The sequence below is a fragment of the Hirundo rustica genome, chromosome 14 (genome assembly GCF_015227805.2).
Source record: "Hirundo rustica isolate bHirRus1 chromosome 14, bHirRus1.pri.v3, whole genome shotgun sequence".
Lineage (NCBI taxonomy): Eukaryota > Metazoa > Chordata > Aves > Passeriformes > Hirundinidae > Hirundo > Hirundo rustica.
In genome coordinates this window covers 598,464-621,881 of record NC_053463.1, presented here as the reverse complement: position 1 = coordinate 621,881, position 23,418 = coordinate 598,464, and the positions used below count along the sequence as shown (strand labels likewise).

Here is a 23,418-nt window from a genome sequence, read left to right as displayed (position 1 = left end):
GGGCCAGCAGTGGCCATTCCATGCAGGGTGGATGTTCCCTCCCTGAGGGCCAGCTCTCCCCATTCCATGCAGGATGGACATTCCCGATGACCTGTCCCTCCGTGCTGGCCGTGCTGCCGTGGGCACGGAGCCGATGCTCCCGGTGCCAGCTCTCCCCGTGGTCACGGATTGCTGCGGCTGGGCAGGGCTCCAGCTGGAAAACAAAACCTGCAGCCCTGCAGGATCGGGAATCGTCACCGTCCTGGGCTCCCCACGGCTGGGCTCAGGCAGAGGAAGGACTCAGTGTCCCCAGAGCCTCTGCTCTGGGTGTGAGCAGGTCTCGTGTGTGGGGTGGCTGCTCTGAGGGGGCAGGACTGGGGCCTGGGGAGGGAAGGGGGTGCTGTGGAGTGATGCCCACCAGGACAGAGTGGGCAGTGCTGGCTGCACCCGCTGGCTCTGCTGAGGAGCCTCAGAGAAGACACGGTGTCTGGAGGAGTCAGGGGGGCTCCAGCCGTGCTTGCTCGCTGGGACACTCACGTGGTGATTTCTCCCTGAGCGTCTCAGGAGAAGTTTCAGCCCACGTTGGGTATTGAGCAGCACGCGGAGCAGGGAGGATGGAGCAGCTCCAGGGCTGCAGCTGGGGCCCGGGGAGCTTTGCTGGAGGTTTGCCGTGATGTCCGGGGAAGGTCCCTGCGGGGTCCCGCCGGCCCGGGGGGCTCAGCAGCCCGCGCTGGGCTGTGCGGGGCTCTGGAGCTGCCGTAACCCCGGGCTCTCTGTCCCCCTGCAGGCGAGCCCTCCCGCTGGTCCTCGTCCCACTGCGACTGCTGCTGCAAGAACGGCAAGGGCGACAAGGAGGGCGAGAGCGGCACGTCCTGCAACGAGCTGTCCACGTCCAGCTGCGACAGCCAGTCGGAGGCCAGCTCCCCGCAGGAGACCGTCATCTGCGGGCCCGTCACACGCCAGCACAACATTCAGACTCTGGACCGGCCGGCCAAGAAGGGGCCGGTGCAGCTGCTGCAGCAATCCGAGATCCGCAGGAAGAGCGACCTGCTCCGGACTCTCACCTCCGGCTCCCGGGAGTCCAACTCCAGCAAGAAAAAAGCCGTAAAGGAGAAGCTCTCCATCGAGGAAGAGCTGGAAAAATGTATCCAGGATTTCCTCAAAATCAAAATCCCAGACAGGTTTCCCGAGAGGAAGCACCCCTGGCAATCCGAACTGCTGCGGAAGTACCACCTCTAGGCTTCGGGCGGGGAGAGCACACCCCCTCGTTCCGTTAGAGCCGGATCCTGAGCGACACAAAATTCCCAATAACAACGATTTGTTAGGTCACCGAAACCAAAACCCATCTCTAGTACTGCCCAATTTGCCTATTTCACCTTAACATTTCTAGTCGTAGGGGAACGATATTTTTTTGCGGTCCTGGAAGCACAATGACAAACGTTTTTGTTTGTAAACCTGGAGTCTTACACGAGCTGAAAACCTTAAGGGCACGGCCGGGAGCGCCCCGAGGGTCGCTGGTGCGGCCCCGAGCAGGCAGGGCGGTGCTGGGGGCTCCGTGCCCGCTGCATCCTGCCCGGAGCACGCGTGCCTGGAGCGGGGAGCCCAGCACAGAGCCCCAGCTCTGCCCCGGCACTTTGAGCATGTGTATTTATATATGTGCATATATATATGTGTGTATATATATCTCTGTGTGTATATATATATGTATATATATATCTATATATATTGCTTAAAGATTTTCTGGCTCTCTCCTTATAACTGCACTTTCTCAGAAAAGAGCATTTTTTTAGGCTGCGGATGTCCCGTTTCTTCTCCAGGCCTTCGAGGGCTGAACAGTAGAAATCCACCTCCCCTGTCTCTCTCCTGCCGGCCCTGCCAGGCCTTCCCCCTGGCTGGGGCACTGCAAATGTGCCAGTGGAGACCAGGTGCAGGCTGTGGCTCTGTGTTACCATCAGCAAAACACTCTGTTTGTTCGGGGTGCTCTTGTCCCTGCGTGTCCTCCCCACACCTCTTGTGCTCTCCAAGGCTCTCCGTGGGTTGAGGGCGTGCTGGTGAAAGTTTCAGGGATGGTTCTGGGCTGCGTGGGGACGCTGGGGAGGATGCTGGCCCCTGTGTGTGTGTGCCAGGAGCGGCTGTCCCGGCTGGCAGGGACAGCGGGCGCCGTGCCCCCTGTGCCCCAGCAATCACCCCCAGCCCACGGGGGCTCTGCGTGGGGAGCTGTCGCTGCAGCAGGGAGCAGGGCTGTGCCGGGAGCAGGGCTGTGCCGGGAGCAGGGCTGTGCCGGGAGCAGGGCTGTGCCAGGAGCAGGGCTGTGCCAGGAGCAGGGCTGTGCCGGGAGCAGGGCTGTGCCGGGAGCAGGGCTGTGCCGGGGGCAGGGCTGTGCCGGGAGCAGGGCTGTGCCGGGAGCAAGCACAGCCCCGGAGGAGCTCCCTGTGTCCCCTCCCGCCCGTGCCAGCGGAGCCACCGCAGCAAACCGTGCCCTGTGTCCTGTGTCACCGCGGAGCCTGGGAAGGGCTGGGCTGCTCCAGCAGTGCCCCGGAGCCCGGGGAGGGGAGCAGGGATCGGGCCAGAGAGGGGCCAGGGCTCAGCACAGGCACGGGATCAGCCAGAGCTGGGGCACGGCAGCGCCGGGGGCTGCTGGGGCACGGAGGGATGGAACACGTCAGTGCTCCAGCTGTGGAGGCCACAGCTGGGAACATACCAGGATCTGGGATCAATTATTTGTTTTCTAAAGGCACAGGAAGATTTATATATATATATTTTTATATATATATATATATGGATATAAAACCATGGGCAGTGACAGCGCTGGTAACACAGAACACCCGGATTGTGACTCTGTAAGTGTCCTGCAGGTTCCAGAGCTTCCCCCTCCTAAATTCCAGGAGCTGCAGCGGGAGACGCTGTCCTGCCTGCACGGGTTCTTTCTGTGGTCCTGGTGCAGTTCCAGGCAGGAGGATGCTGGTGCCTGCGGGGCTCCATCACGCCGGGCTGGCAGGGAACGCTGAGGTCTCCACAGCCGTGTTTGGGGTCGGGCGCACTTTCACCGGCTGAAAAAGGCAGCAATACTTGTCCAGAGGAGACAGGGAACCCTCCCGGCAATGCTCCCGGAGGGCAGGGCTGGGATGCGCAGCTGGGGTCGCCTCTGGGATGGTGAGGGAGGAGGATGAGGAGCTGTCCCTGTCGGAGCTGTTCCCTCCGCCGGTGCCGCGCAGCCGGCGCTGGGCAGGAGAGGCTCTGCCCGGGAAATGCTCGGCGAAGAAACCCAGAACTTCCTGGGATCGTGCTTTAGAGCCAGTTCAGGGCTTAGGACATTCCCTCCCACTGGAATTCAGGCCCGGCTCTACTCCCAGGCTCAAAAGGCACATCTTCCCATGATGTTTCCTACAAGCTCCACAGATTTGGCCCCGTTTAGTTATTTCATGGTTAGTTTATAGCGTTTTTCTCTCCCTACTCACCATTTCCTGCATCTTGCCCCTGGGAGCCCTGTCCCCTGCTCTGGCACCGAGCGAGAACCGGGGAGCAGAGAGGGCTCTCTGGATTTCCAGCAGGGCACGGGGCTCAGGACAGGTCACCGCTGTTCCTGGGCAGGAGACTGCAGCTAAAACCTCGTGCTTTCACTCCAGATCTCTGCCTGTCTCTTTTTAACACTCTTTGGGCTGTAAGCTGTGTGTGCAGAGTGGAGGAGCAGGAGCTGGGTGTGTGTGTGTGTGTGTGTGTGTGTGTTTGCGCTCCTAGGGACACGGGATTGCTCCATGATTAATAACTGGGGAAAAATTAGACCAAATGAAATCCGCCCAAGTGGGCTTGATTTATGTGGCCTTCGTGTCTCCAGTTTGAGATGAAATGGTTATTACTCTCCAGTGCTACAGAAATAAAGGTCTTAAAGTTCAGTAATCACAGGCAGGCCCAACCTTCTGGGAAACGCTGCCCAGGCTGGGGCCGGGCAGTGCCAGGCGTGGGGCTCGTGCCCCTGTGTGTCTGTGTGGGTCCTGCTGCACCTCTGGGGACCTGCTTCTGCTCTGACCCATGGACAGCTGTTGGGTGAGTGGTTTGTGCACAGCTGGAGCTGGTTTTGTGCTGCTCAGAGGGACTGGGGGCTGGAGGTGGAACTGGGGGCTCTCACAGCCCTGCAGGGATCAGCAGCTCTGCCCAGAGCTCCCCACAGCACCCCCTGCACCTTCGGGGCACCTCCCTGTGCCACCACTGAGACAGGGCTGGGGACACCCGGCAGTGGGGCAGAGAAACCCTGGGGGGCTGACACACAGCAGGGGAACTGAAAATGTGGCCCCGTGGTGGCCCCACAGCTCGGGTGAGGGTGGTGGTGGTCAGGGGGGAGCGACCAAAGCTTCCGCAGGCAGCAGGACGGTGGCGGGAGGGTGAGCTGCCCTGGAGATCCCTTCCCAGCGCTCGTGCCATGCACGCAGGGATGCACCGCTGCACGGGCGTGCTGCACCGGGTGGGGACACGGCCACCTGGGTGGGGACACGGCCACCTGGGTGGGGACACGGCCACCCTGGGGACAGGCAGGGACTGTGCATGCTGCCCTGGGTGGGGACACGGCCACCTGGGTGGGGACACGGCCACCCTGGGGACAGGCAGTGGCTGGTGCCTTTCTGCCAAGGCTGCTCCCTCTCTGTGAACGTGGCAGCTGTCCCCGTGCCCAGGACAGGACACCCCTGCCGTGGGTGGTGGCACCTCAGAGCCACCTCAGCACGAGCAGGGGAAGGTGGCCAGTGCTCAGCAGGTCCAGCCCCTTCCCCCCGCAGGGAAGAGAGGCAGAGGCAGCACAGGGCACAAAGGAAACTGGAATAGAGATTGCCTGAGAGAGACCATCCTGGGTCTGGGCTGTGAAACATATTCTAGTCAAATTCGACTTGGTTTCAGTGAGCGATCCCATGTGTCTCCCTGGGACAGGTTTTGTAGAAGCCAAAATGAAACTCCGCTTGCAGAGTACTTTGTTCTTTCTGAAACGTCTGGGCAGGGACTGGACTTTGAGCTACTTTCCACCAGTAACAAAGCCCAAGTTCTGTTGCAACTGATGTGGAAGCTTACCTTGGCTGCAGTGGGACTGAGGCTCAGCTCCCAGAGGCAGAATTCCCCATTCCAGGAATCCCCAAACCCCCGAGACACCTGAGCAGGACTCAGAGCGCTTGGGGGACGCACGGAGAACTCATCATTTCCACAGACCTGTGGGGACCAAACGCTTTGGTTTTCTCCCTGAACCATCTGCACACACAGCACGGAGGCTTCACAGTGCTCTGGAGAGCGTTTTGGGTTTAAGTTGGGTGAGTCCATTTATTCATTTTATTTGCGGGTTGTGGGCTGGAGGAGAGGACAAGGCTGGGTTTATCGGCAGTGGCCACCACGTACCCGAGCCCTTCAGCCGTGTCTTGCCCTGCTCTCCCAGCCCTGGGCAGGCTGAGGGAACTTCCCAGCCCCTTCCCCAAGCCCCCCACCCACCACGAGTACAGACTTGTCTTTCAGAGTACTTTATGCATAAGGCCCCATGTGTATCATGGTACAAAATAATTGTCCAGTCTTATGGATAGTTTATGCCCCAACGGGGTTTTGTAGATTAATAGTAAAAGAACAAAAAATTATTTAAAAAAAAAAAGAAAAAACAAAAAGCACTTTTAAATTATTTATATTATAAAAAGACATTCTTTATTTTTCTTGGCATTGATGTCACTTAGCTAAAAAAATCCGTTTATAAATAAGATATTGCAGATTTTAAACTATAGCAATGCTCGAGCAAACGCGGATTGGGAGTTCCACAGAGAAAAGGAGCGAGGTGAAGCAGGAGGGTGGCGGGGCCCCGCTGGCTCCTGGGGTGGCGTTGGAGTGGAGGAGACGATGTCCCTTGTGGTCCCCCTGGCTGTCCCCAGCCTCGGCGCTGCGCTGAGGCGCTGCCGGTGCAATATTTCCCAGCCCACGCGGGATGCAGAGGGGCTTTGGTGCCGTTGGGATCTCTCGGGGCCTTGCTTACGTTACATTTTCGGACCTCATTCAGCACTAAATGACTTTGCCAAGGCTGAGTCAGTCTGTTGCACATTGATGTAGATTAAGTGGCACCCACTGAATTACCTCTCGACTTTCCAACGTGGTTCACTTGTACATAAGTGTAATGTCAAACTGTTTACAGGTTCTTTTGTGCGTAATTGTGGAGAAAAAAAAAAAAAAAAAAGTTTTAACTACAAATTTAAAGGAATCGATTTTACTGGAAGGTGTTTAAAAAAATGAATGTGCTTAATACAGTATAGACATCCTTGCTACTGGTCTCACCTGAATGCATGTATCCGTGTTGTCAGTCCCACCAGTGAGGTTATTGGCAATATTCTGCAGTCTGTGAATAGCAAATATGCATAAACTACTGTGACTCTGACAAATATAACTCGGTAACTGTTTCTACTGTGGTATGTGAAAAAAAAAAAAATCCTGTAGCTTTTAGCCTGCTGTATTTCCCTGGTGCAAAGAGCACCAGGAAAGAGAGAGATCTGGGAGGGATGAAGTCGCAGCTGTGCCCTGCGCGGGGCGGCTCACCCCGGCGGGTGCCCGTGCTACAAGTGCCAAAAGTGCCATTTTCAGAGCCTGGCAGCTGGAGGGGAAGGTGCCGCTGCTGCCTCCTGCTCTGGCACCGCTGCTGGGCCAGGCCAGGCAGAGCCTGGGCTGTGGCACCCTGCACGGGCGAGCCGGGGGCTCAGAGCTGCAGGCGCTTCGTGTTTGCAGCTCCAGCGCAGCAGCGAATGCTCACAGAGCGGAATGAGGGAGCTGGGATCCTTCAGCCGCCGCAGGCGCTCGCTGAAGGGCACCCAGGGATACAGCCAGGCTTTCCTGCTCACGGGGATTTCTTGTGTAACCACTTCCCTCCCTGCTGGCTGGGCCTTATCCTCCCGTGGAAGGTGGGGGTTTTCCCCCGTTTATTGCTGCGTTTGGTGTCGTTATTTTCAATCTGCAGCACTTGGCCGTGGTTGAGAGGAATCCCTTCCCAATGGCCCCTTCCTGGGGAAGGTGAGAGATCCGTGTGTGCGGCGTTTGCCCCGCGTGGTGCTGGTTCCATCTGGGCGCTGCAGAGCCGGGCTTTGGGAGCTGTGTCCCCCCGTGGGGAGGGGATGCTCACTGAGCTCCCCCGTGGCACCAGCCCTGGCAGCCCCACGAGCCAGGTGATGCCAGGATTCCCGTCCTGCCCTGTGCCTCGGGCCGGCAGAGGGGCCCTGTGTCCCTGAGGTGCCCTCCCAGCTCTGGGACGAGCTTCTCCCATTGCCCACGGCTGTCCGGAGCCCAGGGGCTGGGGCAGAGCGCAGGGGGAGCTGAGGGGACCCTGCTGCTGCTGCTGGGCAAAGCCGGGGCTCACAGCCCCGCTCCCTCCGGCTGCGCTGGCTCCAGGCTCCGTCGCTCCATCCAGCCAGGTCCCACGGGAGGAGAGCACGGGGGCTGCTGTGGTCCCTGCTGGTGACAGCTCTTCTCCTGCCCGGGCCACCCCTCAGTCCTGGGCAGGGCTGCCCACTCGCATTCCGCAGCAGGAAGCTGAATCTGGTCATTCTGAGCACTTTGGAGCACTGTCTTTTCTGCTTTTCACGTCAGGGCAGATGTGAGAGAGCAGTGGGAGTTGGGGGTAGAACACCTGCACAATAATTAGTGAGGATGTAATTACCTCCCCCGCGCGGCACTGGTGATGTGCACGGAAAGGAGGAGAGATTCCCTTCGACACCAGGTGATACCAGAGAATGATTTTAATCTGCCTTACAACTATATAATTAAGAGAGCTTATATATAGAAATACCTATCTATCTATGTCCCCACATGTACATTTCTGGCTGGGAGCAGGGTGGGCAGCGCCAGGGCTGGGCTGGCCTCGCTCTCTGCCCGCTGCTGCCGCAAGGGCGAGTGCCTGGGCAGAGCAGAGAAGCTCAAAGCTTTGCCCAGAGCCCCCTGAGAGGAGAGCCCCCCGCCCCAGGGACACCCCCTACCCCCCGAAAGGCTGAGCCGGCCCAGGTGTGCCTGCGGTCAGCCCAGCAGTGCCCCGCTCTGCTCCCCGGGCAGGAGGGAGGGAGGCAGGGGGACCCTGCAGGGCACGGGGCGCGGGCCGGGACGGCACCGAGCTCCTGCCGTGCCCCAAACGCGAGCACAGCTCGGCCCCACAGCAGGGGTGGGAGGGCAAGGCGGGGGTGCAGAGCTCGGCATCCTCTGCCTCCCCCGTGTCCCGGGGCAGGGCGAGGAGCAAACCCGCCGCGGGGAGCGGCTGGGCGCGGGGCTCCGCAGGGAGAACTCTGTAAATACAGCAGGTTAAAATCTGGCACGGTATCGGCAAGTCTGTACTTAATGCAGATGTTTCCCATGTTTTGTAGTATCGTTTTATTGATAAATAAAAATCAGCCAAAGACAAAGCCGGCGCTTGGCGTGGTCTGTGTGAGCGGGGCCGTGCTCCCGCGGGCATCCGGAGCCTGTCCCTGGCACGGGGGGCTGCGGGCCCTCAGCCTGGCCCCGCCACACGCCAGCCCCTGGGCACCCTCCCGAACCGGGACCAGCACCCCCGGGAAGGGAGTGGAGGAGAAAACATCCCCTGAGCTCCGTGCGGACTGGAGCCCCGAGCTCGCCGCGGTCCCCGGGTGTGCCCGGCACTGCCCCAGCTCTGGGCGTGACACCGAGGCACCCGGCAGGGCTGGCAGGACACAAATGTCACTAATGGCTCCAAAATAATACCAAAACTCTCGGGATTTTTAAAGCACGCCGAGAAAAAACTTGCAGCAATTAAACTGCATCTTAATGAGCTGCCTCCCAAAGAAAAGCTCGAGAAAAATGGGTTCATCAGAGACTCGTTAAAAAAAAAATCACTAAAACCATTAATACTATAAAAATCCTCTCCGTGGCATAAATTTTGCATCTTTCCAGATGTATTTTTATTATTATGCCCTATTCATGGGAGGAGAAAACAAGGCGCAGCTCTTTGGGTGGTTTGGCCCCAGGGATGCCGGCAAGCGGCAGCCCGGAGATACAAAAACCTCCTCCTCTTTCCAAATTCCTGGGCAGGTGCGCCCGTGCCACACCAGGCTGCCACATCCAAACCCTTTAGCAAATTTCATTTGGTCTTTACCAGAGCAAACCGTTCCTGATTTGGGGACTTAGCGCTGAGTGAAGGGGAGGCGATGGCCGTGACCCCGCGGGCGGGCGCCTGCCCAGGGAATAGAGCTGAGGGCGGAAAGAATCGGATGGACTCGGCTTGGGATTTAACCCCTGAACTGCCTGCGAGGGGTTCGCAGGAGCCTCCAGCTTTAGGCAGCGCTGCGCTGCCAGAAGCGCTCAGCACCCGGCCGTGGAAATGGCTTTGAGCAGCTGGGTTTGCTGAGCTGTGGAGCAGAACAGAACGGGACGGGACGGGACGGGACGGGACGGGACGGGACGGGACGGGACGGGACGGGGCTGTTCCTGCTCTGCTCCCACATCCCAGAGCCGCCACAGCCCCAAAACCCGCCAGGGAGGGGAGGGGAGGGGAGGGGAGGGGAGGGGAGGGGAGGGGAGGGGAGGGGAGGGGAGGGGAGGGGAGGGGAAGGGAAGGGAAGGGAAGGGAAGGGAAGGGAAGGGACGGGAAGGGAAGGGAAGGGAAGGGAAGGGAAGGGAAGGGAAGGGAAGGGAAGGGAAGGGAAGGGAAGGGAAGGGAAGGGAAGGGAAGGGAAGGGAAGGGAAGGGAAGGGAAGGGAAGGGAAGGGAAGGGAAGGGAAGGGAAGGGAAGGGAAGGGAAGGGAAGGGAAGGGAAGGGAAGGGAAGGGAAGGGAAGGGAAGGGAAGGGAAGGGAAGGGAAGGGAAGGGAAGGGAAGGGAAGGGAAGGGAAGGGCTGTTGGGAGAGGTGATGTTGGAATTTGGAGCGCAGGGCAGGGGGCAGGGCTGGGAGAGCCTCTTGTCCCCCAGCTGTGCTCCTCCACCAGCCCTGGCAGCCGGAGCCAAAGGGACACTGCCACCCCCGCAGGAGCTGGGGCCGTTCCAGCCCAGCCCAGCCCAGCCTCCGCTCCCCCATTTCCCTCACACGGGCTGATAGCAGATGAAGCTCCAGCAGGGACAGGACAAGGGCTCCTCGTGCCCGAGGGGCTGTGCGTGCTGATGGCACCAGAGATGCCCTCGGCTGATCCTCCAGCAGAAATCCACAGCTTCCCCCTTGGCATTCACTCCAGACATTCGCCCTCAGCTCCACCTGCTCTGGCCCAGCTGGACACCTGGAAGCCAAAATGTGAGTTCTGCTTTCTCTGTCATCTTGCCTCTGCTATTGAAGTCGTTATCAAGCTACCCTAATTATTTTTAAAATCCAGTAAAGACGTCTAATATGTGCAATTTTAACAGAATGTGTTGGGAATAGCAGTTTAGTGCTATTACCAGTGCTAAAATCAATGGCTCTGCTCATGGAGCCGTGAGCTTTTATTTTCATCATTAGGCCAAGAGAACAAGTCTGTATTTATATCATCTATAGCTAGCTACAGCTATAGCTATAGCTATATAATTATTAATATGAAATATAATAGGATAAAATTTAATAATATTAAATATCAACAATTATTCATTAGAACCGTTACACCTGACCCCTCCTTCTTCTGACCATGAGACACTCTCTGCCTCTCCGTGAGCCCTGGGGGTTCTGCTGTTGTGCTGTGGTGGAGCAGGACAGCTGGGGACAGCTGGGGACAGGTGGGGACAGGTGGGGACAGGTGGGGACAGGTGGGGACAGCTGGAAAGGTGCTGGGTGGGTGGCACAGCCCAGGCTGCAGCGCCTGCTGATACAGAAACACAGTTTTTCCACCAGACCTCTCTCTGGCCCCCTGCCCCGTGGCTGAAGGCAGCCCAGCCCCTGGGAGGGTGCTGCAGGTTCCTCAGTCCCTCGGGCCCTGGCTGAGCTGGGGCAGCACCAGGCACACGCCGGGGCCCCTCAAATGCTCTTGAGGTTTCTGATGCCACTGTGCCCCAGCACAGTGAGAAAATTGCCTTTTTAAATTTCTCTTGGGGTGGATCCATCAGCTCTGAAGAGCCTCCTGTCACCATGGTACCTGCACCTCCAGAGTGCCTGAAGATCTAGAGTCAATAAAGGACAAAGCATTATACCCAGATGCTGAACCCAACTGCAATAAATTAAACAGGATTTTCTCCTTTGGGTGCTCTCCTCAGCCAGTATTTTATCCCTTCATCCCCAGTGGAATGCTCTGTGGGCAGCAGGCTCCTGCTCCACCCTGCAGCCACAGCTCAGCCCAGGGCAGCGGAGTGGCCAAACCCTGGGAATCCCTCCCCACCCCTGACCTGTGCCTGGAACAGGAGCATGGATATTCCCTTTGGGAACACCCCCTGATGGGAGTACAAATGTTATTCAGCTTTCTATAAATGCCCCAACATGGTATTTAAGTTCTGTCTAGAAGGACAAAGCAGGTGAGCTCTCTTTTCCAGGAAGATTTCCATCCTGCAGCTGGATTTTAGCACCATTATGAGTAATCATCTCCTCCAGGTTAAACCTGCAAAGACGTCCCAAATCATGGATTTAAATGATAGCAGAAAAATTCCCTGAACTCCTTAAAGTTAATGACGATCTTCATTTTCATTTGCCACATATTCCTCTCCCGTAATAGCCATGTGCTAAATCTTCATGAGATTTTTTATAGTTCCACTGAAGGAATATTTGCATAATTATTAGCGCACAATCTGCTTTAATGGCCCCGCTGATTTGCGTTCCAGGTCCATGGCTGTGGTGCCAGGGGCGAGCACAGGAGGGCCCGGGCAGCGCTGGGTGTGTGCTGCAGAGCAGCGCCCGTGGCCGTGCCCGCTCCTGGGGACCATGTCCCTGCCTGGGTGACACCCAGCATGGGGAAACAGGGAAACAGAGACTGCTGTGCCCTCCCTGTGCCTCAGAGCCATCAAACCCCAGCTTGCTTTTGGGGGGAAAGACCCCAAATCCCACCCAGAGCCGCCCCAGCCACGGCAGGCACACCTCCCTCTGTCCCAGGCTGCTCCAGCCCCAGTGTCCAACCTGGCCTGGGGCACTGCCAGGGGTCCAGGGGCTGCTCTGGGTGGGATTTGGGGTCCCACCCTCCCAGCCAGACACAGCCCCCAAATCCCTGCTCGGGGCCTGGGGACAGAGCAGGAGCCATGGCTCAGCACCCTGGGGCAGGGGCTCAGGGGGTCCGGGCTCCTGCCCACGCCCCCTTTGGAAACTTCCCCTGCACTGACGTGGGGATGGATAAAAAGCAGCTCCCGAAGTGAGAGGAGTGAGGTGTGAGGAGGGTGTGATGACAGCAGCTATATCGGGAGGCAGCACAGAATCCTTGAGGGAAAGCATCAAACTTCTGCTATTTTCCCACCGGATCATACCCTCGCTATGAAATGTCATTTCTAGAATTTTTTTAGACCGTTCTAATAGATACTGATAAATGTTCTTCTCCTCAGGGCTTGTCAGGAGCAGACGTGATTGATACTATCTTCAGAAGGAGACAAAAATGTTCTGTGCGGGATCTGCCACTGTGGCAGATCTCAAAAACAATGGTCTGAACCGAGCAGTACAGAACGTTTCTAAAATATCTAAAATTCCTACAATGGCAGTTGGGTTTTGAATCCTACCTCTTCAGAAACCCATAGCAAAGCCCTTTTCTAAATCTGGGAAGATAATTAGAAAAGGAAAGCATCCCAAAATCTGCAGGCAACAGCACAGCCTGGGTACAGTCTAGGACAAGCTGGATTTTCTGCACTCTTTTTGAAAGTGCCAATATTCGATTGATGTTTTTTAATAAAATATTAGCATGTTTTAATGGAGGGATTCTGCAGGCCTGAGCCTGGAGGCAGGGAATGGCTCTGCTCTCCCAAATCCCAGCTCAAGCCCAAAATTAAGCTCTTAATGCCTTAATAAGGCAGAGAGTTGAGTGTACAACGACCTGTCCTTTAAGTGATATATTAAATTAACTTTTCTTATGTATTTTCAGTTGGAAGTTAAATATTTTCACATTGTTCTAGACCGCAAAAGACCATCAGAAGGGATTAGATGAGATTTTTTTGCTCTATTAAATGAGAAGTCTGTGTGGCAGCTGCAGCAGAGCGCCCACCCCACACCCGCTCCCTCCCCTGCTCTTCTCCTGTCTCCTGTGAAATTCCCTCGAAATCCACCAGGATCCTCTCCCTGGTGGGCACATGGCAGAGCCCACAGGAGTGAGGAATAAGGAATAATTCCCACAGGAATAAGGAATAAGGAATAATTCCCACAGGAATAAGGAGCCTCCTCCTGGTGTTTGTCACCTCTGCCCCGAGGATTTCAGCTTTCTGCGGGCTGGGCAGGGTCACGGATCGGTTCTTCCACAAAAGCTTAATTGTTCTCCTGCTATCCAGGCAACAACAGGAGACGTTTGAGATTTTTATTTCTGTAAACAGAACCTGTCAGAATACCGTGACTGAGTGTTGCTGTCACGTCCCCAAGTTGTGCATGCGGTGACCCCGCAGCCTCTGCAGCAGTTCTGATGGTTCTGCATTTCCATAACCTGAACAGCCCTGGGCTCCAGGCTGCCATGGCACTGACTGCTCCTGCAGCCTCCAGCCCCCGTGCCACGGGGATTTGGCAGTTGGAGCTGGGATGGGGATGGGATCCCTCCCTCCACACCGGCTCAGATTTCACCCCCGCCGAAATGAAGATTTAAAGATCACACAGGAGTCTGAGGCTTTGTTTGGCCTCGCCTGCAGGGCCCAATGAAGTGTCTCATCAAATAATTTTGAGAGCTGGAGAGGGACTGGGGACGAGGGGTGGAGTGCCAGGACACAGGGAATGGCTTCCAAGCTGGAAGGTGTCCCTGCCCTGGCAGGGGTGGCACTGCAGGGGCGTGGAGGTCCTTCCAACCCAAACCAGTCTGGGATTCTGGGATTTTGGCATCAGTGCACTCGAGTGCAGCGGGATTCCTTTCCTGGGACTGGGGCATTTCCTCGGGATTTCCAGCAGAACTTGTTGTGTGGAGGAGAAAATCCCTCTTCCAAAGGGAGCCTGACGTGCAGCTGGAAAGCCCTGGCTGCCGAGGGCTCTGCCTGCCGGCGAGAGCAGCCCCCAGCAGAACGGGACCCCGAGGGAAGCTCCGAAGCCCAGGGGCGTCCATGGATCTCCTCTCCATCATCGGGCGTGGAAAACTCAGCCCTTCTGTCTCTCTGACAGACAAATGAGCTCAGTCCTCCTTTGTAAGGGATGCAGCTGGCAGAGATTAGGAAATAACTTCTGGATAAATAGATTTATTGGTGCAATTCGGTTTTACATGGCCGAAATGGAGTGTTTATAAAATATTTATGGAGTTTTCCTTGGCGGTGATGGAACAAGAACGGGTTTAACAATGTGTGGGGCTTCATTAGTGCTGCTCCGCAGTCAGGTTTGCTCTGTCTCCTCTTGTCACTTCATTAGGTTGGCCCTCGTGATAGATTGGCCCAAATCACTAATTAATAATTACCTCTTCTGTATAAAATCAGATGCCTCGAGTTGGCAGTACTGGCCATGAATTTAAGATTATGCATAAACCTGTGTGCGCTTCTCTGCTCCGTATTTAAGTCATCCCTCTATTCATCCAAAACCTCATCAGAACAGATAATAAAGCACTTCATGAACAGATGTGCCACTTATTCATCCAGTTCTATCATGGTAATGACGAGAATTTAATCTGGAGTGTCTGTGGAAGATGATCTGACAGACGGGTTGGTGTGAATAACAAAGCTGCGGTGGAGGGGGCTCATTCCTCCCCAGCAGAGGCAGGAGCACAGCCGGGCTCACCCCCCCAGGAGCGCCTCTGCCTGCAGATGCAAACGCTCTCCATTGCTTTGCCTTTAAAGAGGGACAAAAGGTAATTGCTCTTACAGCTGTGAGCAACATCTGACGCTGCAAAACGCTGAAAGCGCACGGAGGAGAGCTTGGAGAGTCCAGATACATGCGGGGCGAGGGAATAGCGCACAGAGCTGACTATTCAGCCAAAAGAGGGAAAAACGCAGAGACAAGTGGAAATTTATGAGGCCAACTTGCTCTGAAGAGCCATTTACCCCTCGTTATCCAGATATACATTTATTTATCTGTCTCCTCATGCGGGCTCTATTGATCCTTGTCAATGGAAAACATCAGGAATGTGGTACAGCAGGGAGCCGCGCTGGAGGGGAATATTTGCAACTGGAGCTGCACAGCCCTGCAAATTCTGTTAACAGCCAAAAAGATCCTTCAAGCCCCGAAGAGTGTTTGAAGAACAAAAGCTGCTCAGTGACCGCTGGGGAGGGGGCCTGGATTGACAGCTGCCATCCCGGTGTTCCCAGAGCAGGAAAGGCACAGGCACAGCCCGGAGAAGCAGCCTGCACGGAGCAGGGGCACAGAACCCCCCTGACCCCCAGGGAGGGGCACTGACCGCCAGGCTGGCCCTGTCCCCTCTGTGGCCAGAGCAGGGGACATCCCCGCAACGCCCCCAGACAACAGAGCCAAAGTTATTGCCTCTCAAAAACGACCCAGAGGGGAACCAGCCCCGTAACAGCAAATCTTTCCTTTAGCAGCTTGGCAGCACAGAAGTCCTGCTTTTCACACCAGAAATGTTGTCAGCCTCGCTCAGCATCTGTCACAGCAGCAGCAGCAGCGCCACAAATCTGGGTTAGAGACGGGAAAGGAGAGGGGTTTGAGGGGCCAGTGTGGGAATGGGGCCAGGGCCCTGGCCAGAGGCAGCAGAGGCACGGGAGGGAAGAATCCAGCTCCTTCCCTGTGGGTTGGATGCTCTGGGATCTGCCAGGGCAGAGCTCTTCACTCTGTGTTCCTCCCTCACCCAATCTGTGGCCAAATCCCTGTTTGTGGCTTTGCCTCAGTGCTCCCGTTGCTTTTGATGGAAGCGGGGTTTGCTTTCCTCCCCTGAGCCCTTCTGCAGTGGCAGCCCCCCGAGGCAGCAGCTGGAGCCGGGTCCCATTTGCTGGACACCCTCAGGAGCTGGCGGGTCACCCGGCCAGGAAGGGAGCTGGAATTCCTGCCCTGCCTCCTTCGGTCCCGGCTGGAGGAGCTGGAAGTCCCCTTCGACAGCAGAGAGCACGAGGGGGCTGCAAAGCCAAGGGAGAAGCCGACGGCAGCTGGGAGCCCCAGCCCGTCCTTGCCCCGGCAGGAGCAGGCAGGAGCCTGGCCCGGCCCTGGGCACGGGAACGGGCACCAGCAGATTTCAGTTTCCTTGGTGATCGCTGTCAGATCCAAAACACAGAGCTGAAATGAAAATAGGAATGTATCAGAACTAATTACATGCGTTCGTGTTAATTATGCACCTTCTCTTACAGTCTTTCATGGAGTCGATTTTGTGCCTTCTGCTGCGCCTCTCTTCCCAAGGACTGGCAGGAACTGGTCAAAAGGATGAGCAGTTAATCTTCCCGTGGTAGAGCAGACATTTTAATACTGAAGATTGTTTTATTCTTAGGGTGCCTTCAGTACAGGATATGCATCTTCCCAAGGACAAATAATTACTGCAACAGCCTAGAGCAATTTGTCAGCAGAATGACCCTGAGAGCAGTTAAAGTTCATAAGGTACAACATGAGTCACCATTACAAAATAACAGAACTATTTCTCTCAATGACAAGAGGTGAAAATTCAATAGCAAAGGGCTGTGAAATATTAGGACCCCAACTAAATCAGGGATGAGTAGATGAGGGATTACAGTCGGTGCTCATTTGGGAAGCAAATGTGAGACGATGTGTTTTGAGTGCTTGAGAGAAAATTTGGTATCTTTGGTAACACAGCTATAAAGGAAGAACCTCCAAATAGTTTTCATTTCTTACTGTAGTCATGGAACTCAAAAAGGCAATGAATAATGAATGAGTAATCCCAGGAAGCATTTAAGGACTCCACATTCCAACTGCTGGGGGCTCAGGGCTGGTCCAGCAGGACACAGGGACACAGGACACGGGGACAGCAGGACATGGGGACAGCAGGACATGGGGACAGCAGGACACATGGACAGCAGGACATGGGGACAGCAGGACACAGGGACACAGGACATGGGGACAGCAGGGCATGGGGACAGCAGGACACATGGACAGCAGGACACAGGGACACAGGACATGGGGACAGCAGGGCATGGGGACAGCCCAGGGCTGGGGAGGAGCTGCAGGAAGGGATGGCAGTGCCCAGGATGCCAGGGCTGTGCTGCCCAGAGCTGCCCAGCAGGGCAGGGCAGGGCAGGGCAGGGCAGGGCAGGGCAGGGCAGGGCCAGGGGCAGCGCTGCCACCGCTGCACAGGGCTCTGATGGATTGCACACAATCGGAAATATTATAGGAGAGAGTATTTCATCCAGACAGGAAACTTCGAGCAGGACACAACAGACATTTTTCTTACAATATTAACAATTTACCATCCGAACTTTATCTTCTCCTTGGATAATAACCACCAGCCACTGGGCAAAGGAACAATTGATTTAAGATCTCAATCAAAGGAAAGCATTCCTCTTATCTGGATAGCCAAGCGATGGAGCAACAGTCAGCTGGGGTTAGTGCACATTTGTCAGTCCATTAAAAGCACAGGCTCCAGATCTATAGAAGGGCTGTAAGACATTTGTGGAAATGACTCTTGCAAAAATCTTTAGTGGTTAAGTGCCTGCCATCCAAGCCTTCCCTTGATTTCCACAACGTTTACTCAAAAAGACAAGTGAAAAAAATGATACTCCCTGTACTCAGACTTTCTCGGCGTGCTTCTCCTTGATGACTGAATTACTCCATGATCTAATTGCTGCTCTGGCGAGGAGCAATGTGGTGCACAGGGGACTCCCCCCAGAATCCCAGGGTCACTGGGGTTGGAAAAGACCCCCAAGACCATGGGGTCCCATCTGCGCCAGGCCCCACCGTGTCCCCAGCCCAGGGCACCGAGTGCCACCTCCAGCCCTGTCCTGGGCACCTCCGGGGCTGGGCACTGCTGCTCTTTCAGCTCTCACCTCGCAGTTATTACTGCTCTGGGCCAACAGTTCTGAGAACAAGCATTATTCCAGATGTTTCAGCCCCGGTGCCACGTTCAATCCAGATGTGGCAGCAGCAGCCCGGGGTCCCCCAGAGCAGCCCCGGGGATGTGGCGCAGGCTGAGCTCACCTCGCCCGGGACGGTGTCGGGGTGGGCTCAGGCTGCACCGCTGCAGTTCCCACGGCTGCTGGCACAGAAGGGCCCGGGAAGGAGCTGGGCTGCTCTCTCCAGGCTGGGAAGAGCCTGCCAGGCCGGCTGTGCTGGCACAGACAGCGCTGCTGGGCCTGGGGCACCCCACACTGCAAACCCCACACTGCAAACCCCACACTGAGCACCCCACGCTGCAAACCCCACGCTGCAAACCTCACATTGCAAACCTCACACTGGGCACCCCACGCTGGGCACCCCACACTGCAAACCCCACACTGCAAACCCCACACTGAGCACCCCACGCTGCAAACCCCACGCTGCAAACCCCACTGCAAACCCCCTCCTCTCCCTCCGAGCACAGAGCCTGGCTGCTGCTGCGGTGGGCAGCTGGGGGAAAGGAGGAGCCAGATGCACCCCAAAGAACATTCTGGAATGTCTGATGTGGCAAGGATGGGGCAAAGAGCAAACCATGCCCAGAGACCCTGTTCCCCCCAGCGCAGCCCTGCCCAGGACGAGCAAGTGCCACTGCAAGGGACAAAAAGCCAAAAAGCCCAAAAGCCCAAAAGCCCAAAAGCCCAAAAGCCAGGATGTCCCTGACCCCACAGCCACAGCAGGCACCCCAAAGGACTGGGGACCCCACAGTCACAACAGACACCCCAGCAGGGTGGGCTCTGACCCCAGAATCACAGCAGGCACCCCAACTGGGGGGAGACTCCCCTGCTGCCCATCCCCTGGAATTCCCTGTAGCTCAGAGCAATAAAAAATATTGAATCAAGATGGATTGGAAATCTTTTTACTCCAGCGATCTCCAGCAGGATGATTTCCCTCTGGCTCTCAATCTCCTGCATCCATATGATGATTCCTAACATACAAAGGGCTGAAAGAAAAGTCACATAAAAAATACCTGAGCTCCGTGGAGTCTAAATTCCCCATGAAATGTGCATTATCAATCAGGCCAAATAATTAACTGAATCATCAAATCTAAAATTATCCCAGAACCAAAGGGACTTCGGTCCAATGTAGGAGACTCAAAACAGGGTTTAGTGCCAGCTGAGCGCAATCCCTGCCTTTATTCCCTTGCACTCCGTTCCCTTGGCTCTCCATGAAGAATTGTCCCCTTCCCCTTTCCTGGGAAGTGATGTCCCCAGCAGCGCCAGCTCCTCCTGCCTGCTTTGAGAGAAGCCTTTAAGCAGGAGGGAAGCCTCGCTCTTCAAGATCAACAGATTTTTCCTGTTCCCATAAAAAATGTTCCGCCCAGCTCTTCTGAGCATCCTTGGCATGTGGTTCCCTGCTGGAGTTCCTACCCCTAATTGTTTAGATGCCTGGGCAATCATCTGCAAAGCGCTGCTCTGCCAGCTCTGCTATGGCCCTGTGCTGAGCAGGAGGCAGCCTGGCACAGGTGAACTGCAGCCACATCTGTGTGACGCTCAAATCCTCCTGCCACAAAATCATAAACCAGGAAAGGTCTCAACATGTGCCCAAGAAAAGCCACTGTCACACGCCCGTGCTGCTGCTCGAGCCCCGCAATGGCAGTCCCTTCCCATCCCTGCCCCTCTGTCCCTGCTGTCACACTCCTTCCTGTCCTGTCACCGACACTGGAGCCCTCCACGCTCCCGTCCCGTGTGCCCCTGGCGCTCCAGGATGGCAGCAGCTCCCTCCAGACCCCGTCTGCAGCACATCCTCCTGCTCTCGGGCGGCCAGGGGACACTTCACAGCACTCCTTTGGCTTCTGAGCCCGCCGACGGGAGAAAAGCACTGAAAATGCCCGGTCACTGCAGCCCCTGCGGCAGCTGTCCATCGCTCATTCCTCAGGGAACTGGGCGGAACCGAGGGGGGGCAAAGCCACTGCAATGGCCCCCTCCCATTGTCCTGCTGTCCTTGTGCCCCCAGCCCGCCTGTGACACCACCTGGGACACCACGTGGGACACAATGTGTGACACCTGTGACACCACCTGTGACACACCTGTGACACACCTGTGACACCACCTGTGGCACCACCTGTGACACCTGTGACACACCTGTGACACCTGTGACACCACCTGTGACACAATGTGTGACACCTATGACACCACTTGTGGCACCACTTGTGACACCTGTGAGACCACCTGTGACACAATGTGTGACACCTATGACACCACCTGTGGCACTACCTGTGACACCTGTGACACACCTGTGACACACCTGTGACACGACCTCTGGCACAACTGTGACACAAAGCTCTGCACGGGCAGCGCTCACAGGAGCCCATCACGCCGTGGGCTGGGAGGATTTATGGCCGTTAGTGGAGGCCCGGTCCCGTTGCTGCGGTGTCACCGGCGCGTGGTGACAGGGCTCGTGACAATCCCGTGTCTGCTCTCCTGCTCTTCGGTGGGACTGCACGGGCTCCTCTGGGGTAAAAGCAGAGCTCGTTAGCCAGGGGCTGAGGGAGGCACAGCCCCGCTGCTCGGGCGTGCGGCACATGCTCCTCTGCCGAGGGAGCTGGGGAGGGGTCCCAGGAAGGGGGGCACCCACTGCTGCATCTGCAGCTGCCTTTGGCCGCCCGAATCCTGCAGAACTCGGCCGAACCGCAGCTCCCTGCCGTGCGGTGAGGACCCTCCCGCGCCCAGGGGAGTGCAGCAGATACCGCATTTCTCAGCAGCAGTACGGTACGGCCGCAGGCTCGGGGGGCTCAGGGCTGCTCAGCGATGGAGCCGGCTCAGAGCTCCTCCCAAGCGCTGCTCCCCGCCGCACAGGAGCTGCAGTTCGGGTTCCGCTGCGCTCGCCAGCGATGCGCTCTGCCCTGCACACCCAAAGCTCGGTGCTGGCCCTGCAGCCTCCCCTCCCACGGGGAGTGTGCTGGGCTCTGCCATGGAGCAGGAATGGGCTGGGATGGCCCAAGCAGCCCCTGCCCCTGTTCCTGTCCCTGCAGAGCCCCCCAGGCTCCCCCAGACCCCAGTGCTGGGCCTGGCACCGCCTCCCCCCAGCACAGCCCTGCACTCCGGGCTCAGCGCTCATAAACTCTGATGGCACAGCTCAGCAGCCTAAAATACGGGGGGAAGAAATAGAGAATGGCCACAAAACATTTACTGTCAAATAAGCTCAAAGTGCTTTTATAACTGTTACTCACGTCATGAGATACTGCTGAGACATGGTGATAAACACTTCCAGCCATAAAAACATGATGGATTTGCTTTCTAAGTCACCTCCAAGTATTTCTGTGCAGAAAACTTTTTGGTAAGGTCATTGCAGGGAGCTGTGGGAGCACCTGCACCTCCCAGACACCCCCCAGGGCTCCTGTGGGCTGGTTGGAGTCCCCGATCTTAGAGGTCTTTTGCAGCCTCGGGAGTCCATGGTATGAGCAGGGCCACGTGAAGAGCCTTGCCAAGGTCACCAGGACAGGCTGACAGGATGGAAACACTCCCTGGCTCCAGAGGGAACCCAAACTTGCTGCACCCAGCTGCTGAGTGACAGCCTGACATTGCTCAGTGTTCTTGTCCTCCTGCTTGTCCTCCTTCCCTCTCTCCATCCCTCTTTTTCAGCAGGGGCCACATGGACCAGGACAACCGAACGTGGTGGGTTTGGTATTTCAGGGCTTCACTCTGCTCCAGGGACACCTTGGGACTGAAATCCAGACATTCCCATTCTCATCTTTCCCCTTTTGTTGTCTCCCCGTCTCAGTCAGATGGACCTCAGCTCCTCGTCCCTTCAAGCTGTGGGCAGCGAGCCAAAGGGGAACTTCTGTTTTTTCTTCTATCAGCAATTTTCTACAGTAAATAAGAAAGAAAATGGAAAACCTTGCAGGAAGTCCCAGGCTGCTGAGGCTGTTTAAATGGGTTCAGAGCTCAGGCATGAGGCAGATTAATCACACAGCAGACACGTCAGCCAGCACAGGAGATGACATTTGAGGGCTGGGGTAGGGAAGGAGGATGAACCGAGGGATGGGACTGGAGCAGAGGAAACCTGAGCATGAACCAGCGGGGACAGGAGGGTCAGGGTGTGACAGCTCTGCCACTGCTCAGCAAATAAAAGAGTGTCCTCTTTGCATGAGCACCCGATCTCGTTCTGATGTGCCTGCAGGGGACCAGAGAGGATGGGCTGGATCATTCCCACACCTGCCCTGAGCATGGGGCTGCCTGACCTGCAAAGGGGTGTGAGGAGCTGGGGAGGCAGGGTGGGATGGGGTGGGACAGGGTGGGCAGGATGGGCAGGATGGGACGGGATGGGCAGGATGGGCAGGGTGGGACGGGATGGGCAGGGTGGGACGGGATGGGCAGGATGGGCAGGATGGGCAGGGTGGGACGGGGTGGGCAGGATGGGACGGGATGGGCAGGATGGGGAGGATGGGGGATGGACGGGATGGACAGGATGGGGACGATGGAGGATGGACAGCCACAAACACAGCCTGAGAGATCCTGGGCTCCTCACCTGAAGTGTGCAGACCCCTCACGGGCTCAGAGCCCCCAACACACCGTGTGTACCTCTGATGATTGACTGGCTATTTACCTTGGCTGGCCTTTTCCTGGCTGTGCAATTACACCTTTACCTGGCTGTACATTTGCAGTTTACCTGGCTGTACATTTGCAGCCTGTACCTGGCTGTACATTTGCAGTTTACCTGGCTGTACATTTGCACCTTTACCTGGCTGTACATTTGCACCTTTACCTGGCTGTACATTTGCAGTCTGTACCTGGCTGTCCATTTGCACCTTTTCCTGGCTGTCCATTTGCACCTTTTCCTGGCTGTCCATTTGCAGCCCTTGCTGCTGCTCCGTGGTGTTGGTGAGGAATTTCACCTGCTCCTGCTGAAAAAAGTCCTGTCAGTCACCACACAAACCCTGCTCCGTGTTCCCTCACCAGTGCAGAGACTCCTTTCGGAGAGTAAAGAAAGATGATGTTTGTAAAGATTGTTTTGTGCAGAATAATTGTAATTATCCTAATATCTATTATTATCTATTACTACTGTATATTAAATTATCTGTTAATAACAGATTATTCTAAAGGGAGAACAGGAAGAAAAGGATGATATATAAAATTCAGCTCTCCTCCAGCTCCTGCCCAGGGCTCTGCAGGCACCAGCCAAGTGTTCCCTGCACTGGCAGGGGGAAGTGGAAGAGCTCTCTAATGCTGGATATTTTATCACAGCTTTTCACCTGTTAGACCCAGCTCAAGGCAGGGCTCTGACCTTCACAGCACTTGGCTGTTAAAGCAAAACACATTTCCAGGCAAATAACCTGCAAATCCCCACAGCCCGGGAGAGCAGGAGGCACGAGGGGAGTCCATCCCTGCCCTCCAGAGCTGCTCCCACTCCATCCCGGCTCTCCAGAGCTGCTCCCACTCCATCCTTGTTCCTGGGAGCTGCTCCCACTCCATCCCTGC

General features: G+C 56.3%; 1 protein-coding gene across 1 annotated transcript in view; it reads left to right on the top strand.

The window, feature by feature from the left end:
• KCTD16 (potassium channel tetramerization domain containing 16) overlaps positions 1-8,088 on the top strand; it is a 60,432-nt gene extending 52,344 nt beyond the window's left edge. Inside the window, exon 3 of the mRNA XM_040078628.1 lies at positions 767-8,088. Within this exon, the coding sequence (XP_039934562.1) occupies positions 767-1,218 (452 nt within the window). The 3' untranslated portion in view covers positions 1,219-8,088. The remainder of the gene's footprint in view (positions 1-766) is intronic.
• Positions 8,089-23,418: the final 15,330 nt, after the last annotated feature.